Source organism: Cygnus atratus, chromosome 2 (assembly GCF_013377495.2).
Source record: "Cygnus atratus isolate AKBS03 ecotype Queensland, Australia chromosome 2, CAtr_DNAZoo_HiC_assembly, whole genome shotgun sequence".
Lineage (NCBI taxonomy): Eukaryota > Metazoa > Chordata > Aves > Anseriformes > Anatidae > Cygnus > Cygnus atratus.
The window spans coordinates 152,241,518-152,247,517 of NC_066363.1; the positions used below are offsets into that span (position 1 = coordinate 152,241,518).

General features: G+C 51.2%; 1 protein-coding gene across 1 annotated transcript in view; it reads right to left on the minus strand.

The window, feature by feature from the left end:
- Positions 1 to 4,937, minus strand: part of KCNQ3 (potassium voltage-gated channel subfamily Q member 3) — a 191,171-nt gene extending 186,234 nt beyond the window's left edge. The window contains exon 1 of the mRNA XM_035556250.1: positions 4,591 to 4,937. Coding sequence (XP_035412143.1) covers positions 4,591 to 4,937 — 347 coding nt within the window. The remainder of the gene's footprint in view (positions 1 to 4,590) is intronic.
- Between the last annotated feature and the right edge of the window lie 1,063 nt (positions 4,938 to 6,000).

Sequence of the window (6,000 nt, forward strand, 5' to 3'; positions counted from 1 at the left end):
CTCCTAGCTACCTCTCCTTCAGCCTCTCTTTTCATTAAGTCAGGCTGAAAATTTTCCACAAATTGCCATTGCAAAGTTGATCTGAATTCTGTTACCTTCCTGGAGTCTGTCCATCATCCACCAAATTCCTTGTGCTTATAATTAAAAATAAACTAAAAAATCAAAATCTTACTTGCTTTTTTTTTTTTTCATTCAATTCATTTTTGCTTCTGTGCATAAATAAAGCATTTGGGTGTTTCATGGAGGTGAGCAGGGCTTGAGTCAGTCGTCCTGGCCAAACCACTCATCCCACGAGGCTCAGCATCAGGGGATTCCGGCTATACAGCGTGATTCTCGATACAAAGGAAAGCTCAGTGCATCACGGGAGCTGTAGTTACACCTACAGGGAGAGGAGCTCAGAAAAGAGCAGGGATAGGTTGTAACCTGACCTGCCGCCCCCAGGAGCCATTTCCAAATCAAAAATCTCAAAGATTTAAACAGTTGTGTGTGTGTTTATATATATTTTTATTATTATTATTATTATTTTCCTGCAAATGTGCAGGAGCTCAGCTTTGAGGAAGTGATTTTTTTCATGGGAAATTCAATATTTTATCTTATCAACCACTCCATCAAGATATTGCAGTATTGCCACCAGGTCTGAGACCACTGGTGTTCTGGCAGGGAGAACTTTAAAGGTGTTAGGTAAATCTTCTGCCCAGCAGTACATACAGGGAATAGATGTTTTCAGAAGGTGAAGGAAACGGAGTCAGCTTCTTTGGGACCAAATCACCTTTCTCTTTGCTATAAGCAGAAGCCTGGTGCAAATTCAGATGTGCAGAACAAGGGAGGAGGAAGAATCACAAGAAATCTCTCTCCTATTGCTTTCTGCAAATCACTGCCGCCGAAGGCTGAACGCCAAAACTGCCACCAGAAATTCCCCTGCATCTTGTCCCTATGGCCTGGTTGTGCCTGATCATGTTTTTGCATTCTCATTCGGTTATTTCAAGGGATTGAATCATTTCAGTAGATCCAACTGCACCTAAAGCAAAGGGAACTGTTTACACCAGGGACTGTGTCAAGCCTTATTTATGTGCACATTAGAACAGGGAGATGCACGAAGGATCATGACCCCTTCGCAGCCATATGGGCATCCCTGTACAATTTAATGAGTTCCCATCTGCACTACCCTTTTAAAAGGTAGGTTATTTTTTTCAGGCATCCAAAACTTTTGCAAAAACCTTTGCAAAGCCCCTTCCTGCCCTCACACAACATCCTCAGTGTGTCTGAAAAATGCAAGCCTCTTCCATCGGCAGCTTCCCACCTCCGAAATCCTGGGATAGGCAGCACCAAAGTCCTTTGAATCAGCTCTTCCTTAAGCACCTTATGAGGAATCCGTTACATCCGCCCATGCTGCAATCCCTTTTGTTCCTCAGCTGTTTATTCTCTCGGTCCTACATGCATGAGAGCAACTGTCTTACTCTTAATTTGATTGTATTGCAAAAATATTGATATCTGCTGAAAGGTGACTCTGAATGAGATGAAGTATGATGTTTTATTAGGATAAATGGGACTTTCCTTCCTAAGTAAAATGGCAAATTTGTAGACTTTGTGGAAAGGTTGGCAATCAATCTCTCAGCAACCCAAGAGAGAGTGTAAAGTGTTCTCGTGTGAAAAGCAGCAGTGGGGGGCTGCCGGGACAGCACTGCACGGTGTCACAGCAGCACCTCCAGCCTCAGAGGGACTGCTTTTCAGAAGGAAAAAGGCTAAAAGACAATTCATCTGAAAGCAAGAACAAAGACTTCAGACATCAACTTAGAGTGCTGCTTCCCTGCTGCACTGCTCCTGCTCTCGAGCAGGTCGTTGCTCTCCAGACACAGGAACGAGCTCAGAAAGCTGGCAGCAAGATCTCAGCACGCTGCTCCATCACTTTCGGCAGGTTTCTTTTGTAGGGCCTGATCATGTAGTGAGGTAGGAGCCCACAGCTTCTGCCGAGTTCAAAAAGGAGACGAGACTGAGCAGAAACTTAGACTGCAGAACACCCTTGGGTGGCTTCGGAGGGGATGGGCTGGCAGAGCCCAGGCAGAGCACTGGGTGGCTGCTCGAGGTGCTCTGTGCTCACACCTTCTGCGGGGCACAGAACACTTATTCCAGCTGGAAACATTGCCATGCTCTCTGCTGACCCAGCATTGCTCATCTGGAAGCCCGTTCTCCTCAACCTTAATGCCATAAAAACAGAGCAGCATTCCCTCATCTCCCCATCAAGTCCAAAAAAGTCTGGGGAGGATCTGGCCCAGAAAGCACATTTGGGTTCCTGCCTAGAGGATGGTGCCTTCCCAGCTGATGTTCACATGGGCACAGCAGAACCTTCACCAAAAGAAGTGGAACCATGGGAGGAGTTGTGTGTTTTACTTCCTTTTAGGATAAGGAGTCCTAAAGGTGTTTTTTCAGTAACGTTGATTGACTGACCAATACCCTTACTGACCTCTGTGGGAGCACACCACGCTCACATCTCAGCATTTTGCAGGACTGTGCAGCCACCAAGGAGCTGTTGGCCACACAGAACATTGGGTCCACTCCTAAGAAGGATCAAACCCTATAAAATTACAATTTTTCCCATTCTGCAATCCACGTTGCATAAGAATTTTAAGGGTAGCCACACACTTAGACAGCTAGTTAATATGAATGTTGTAACGTGAAAATTTTTATACCCATTGCACACAAATGTGACTTAGCCCACCTTAGCCTCTCTAGCCCCATCCACCACCCTATTGTTTGTTCCCAGGCATGAGCCTGGGCGTGGATTTGACTCAGCTGCCACGGCTATCCACAAACAGAGAGATGCCACGCTCTTGTAAGGCTCTGGCGTATGCCAAAGCTTCATTTATGCAGCCTGTGTGGGCTGAGTGAGGCAGGAGGAGCAGGAGGTGTGCCTCCGTCCAGACACGGCTCTCCCCAGGCAGGAGCAGCGTTATGCAATTTCAAGCACAACCCAACAGTGAGCTCTGTACAAAAAGCCTCCCCCAGCACAGCATCTTCCCCCAGCCCCAAATGCTGTCTCTCCCTGCCTGCTACCACAATTTATTCCAAAGGCAAAAAAAGGCAAAAAAAAAAAAAAGATGATGGTAGCTGGTGTCCACATTGTCACAGAAATCAAACTGGAAAGCAGGAGCCTTTGTCCCAAGACACACTTTGTGAAAACACTGAGAAGAGGGGGGGCAGCAATAGGTGAGTGGCACATAGCAGCACTTCAATAGTGAACGCTGCCTTCTACTTCTCGCTCAGGGCTAAATCCCTGCAAGCATCCACGAGAAATTTGCCAGAAGGTAGAATCACAGCCCTACACTCGAGGTGTTTATCTGCAAGTGCAGGAACTACACTGGTGATCAGGGCTTCCCAAAATCCAGCTCCAGGCTCGCAGCCCATACAGCTCAGAGCACTTTGTCTTTTGCAAATAAAGCAATTTCAGAAATCACTGCTTAAAGCCTCTATCACACAGGGCTCTGTATACATTACAGCGTTCAAGAGAAATAGTACACCACGATCACTGATAATCCTTTGGGTTTTCAAACACATTCACAACAATAAAAAAAAAAAAAAAAACACATTTATTTTAACAAGACTCTGCCAACTTCGTTGTATGCTGTAAGCAGCCTTATTTTTTTCTATATTCTTACGAAAGCTTAAGGGATCTGAATTTTTAGGAATGCCAGTGGTCATTAATTTACCTTGGCACCTTTGGGCCAGAAAACGAGTTTGTTTCATCTCTGCCTGTGGCCAGTTCAACTTTCTGGTGGACAGGGCTGCAGTGCCTGGGCTTCGTGCCCTGTGGGGTGACACTCAGAGGACCGAAACCCGATGGCTTTCGTTTGCCACGTTCGGCTTCTGTAGGAGCCGGTTCACCGGGGGTTTATAAAAGCTGGTTTAGCCACATGTAATGCTGTGCGCTGAACTGAAGCTGGCAGCGTCCCCTTAAGCACTTTGAGCCTTAAACCCACTCAGCGCTGGCTCCTGCTCCCCTATCCCGCTTCCAGGGGTTGAGGCGCACAGGTTTGGGCACAGCGCCCTGAGGCGACGCAGGGGCACGGCCCGGAGGGAGCCACGGGCTCAAAAGAAACCGTTTGTTTTGGGGAAACCCAAGGGAAAAAGATAATAATAATATAAAAAAAAATAAGAAGAAGAAGAAGAAAAGAATAATAAGAAGAGAATAATAGTAAGAAAATAGTAATAAGAAAATAATAAGAAGAAAAGAATAATAAGAAGAAAATAGTAAAAAAAAATAGTAAGACGAAAATAATAGGAAGAAAATAAGAATAAGAAAAAGGAATAAGAAAAAAGAATAAGAATAAGAATAAGAATAAGAATAAGAATAAGAATAAGAATAAGAATAAGAATAAGAAGAATAAAGAATAAGAATAAAGAATAAGAATAAGGAGTCAGAGTAATAATAAGAAAACCACTCAGCCAGCGCATCCCTTAGTGAGGTCCCTGCCATTCCCCCGGTGCTGGGAGCGAGTCCCCCGGCCGGGGATGATGAAGCAAAAAGGGGCCCCCAGGCGCATCCTCCCGGGGATCCCCGGGGGCCGGGGGTCCCGCTCCCGCTGCTGTACTCACACGAAGCCGTGGTAGAGCAGCGCCCAGCCTCGGGGTCGCTCCAGGGCGTCGTAGATCAAAGTTTGGACCCGTCGGTACTTGGCGTGGTTCCTCTTCACCGGGCGGCTCAGGGGGGTCTTGGCCAGCAGCCCCAAGCCCGGCGGGCTCCGTTTGCCCCCCTCGTCCTTCCCGCCGCCCTCCAGCAGCAGAGTCCCGTCGCGATCGGCTCCGGACCCCAGGGCCAGCGAGCCCTGCTCGGGGTCTCCACCGCCGCCACCTCCGCCGCCACCGCCGCCACCTCCTGTCGCCGCCCGGCCGCCCGATGTCGCCGCCGCCCCGCTAGCGCCGCGCCGAGCCTTCAGCCCCATGGCCGGGCCCCGGAGGCGAGCTGCGGCTCGGCGGCAGCCCCGGGAGCCCCAAGGCCATGATCCGAGCTCCCCGCCCTCCCCCCCACCCCCCCCAGCTCCCCCCCCGGATGGTTGGGTGGTGTGTTTGTGTATATATATATATATATGTATATATATATATATATACGTGGATAGGGGGTATATATATATACGTATATATATATAATAAGGGGAAGGGGGGATGGAGGGGGGGGGGGGAGGCGGTCACATCCCCCTCAGGTCATCCCCGCCGGCGGGCGGAGGGGAGGCTGGAGCAGCGCGGTGGGCACCTGGGAGGGGAAGCATCGCGGAGTTTATTTACCAGCCCGATGCCGGAGCCCCTTCCCCTTCTACCCCTCCTCCTCTTCCTCCTCCTCCTCCAAGCTCCTGCCTTCCCCCCCCCCAGCCCTCACGTTAGGGAGTGGCCCATTGTATGCACGAGCAAATAGCCGCCCGCCCCCCTCTCCCCCAGCCCCGGGGAGGGGGGGGGGGCTACTCAGCCCCTGCCCCCCCAAACCCATCCATCACCCCCCCCAAATGAAAAAAACCATCAGCTGTCAGCCCCCCCCTCCCCTCCAGCATCCCCCCATCAGCCGCCGGAGGAGCCGAGCGGGGAGATCCCGGCAGGCGGCGGGAGGGGGAGACCCCTCTCGACACCAGGGGATCCCCCCGCAGCATCACAGCCCACCCACACCCCCCCCATCCACACACACACCACCCCCCCGAGGGGAGGGGAGGGAGCTGGAGGGCATCCCCGGCCCCCTGCGGAGCAGGAAGGAGGAGGAGGAGGATGAAGGATGCCGGGAGAGGCGGCTGGAGGAGCTGCCCGCCGAGCAGTTCTCGCTCGGAGCCGAGCTGAGCCGAGCCGAGCCCCCAAGCATGGAGATGTGGTGGGGGCAGCGCGCCCGGGCAGCCCCCAGCCCCACAGGGCTCGGGTTTGGGCACGGTTCTCTCGGGGAGGGGATGCTGCTTCTGCCCCGGGGCTCCGGGGCTGAGATCCAGCGGCCTCGCAACCCCCCACAACCTACCCCACAACACCCCACAA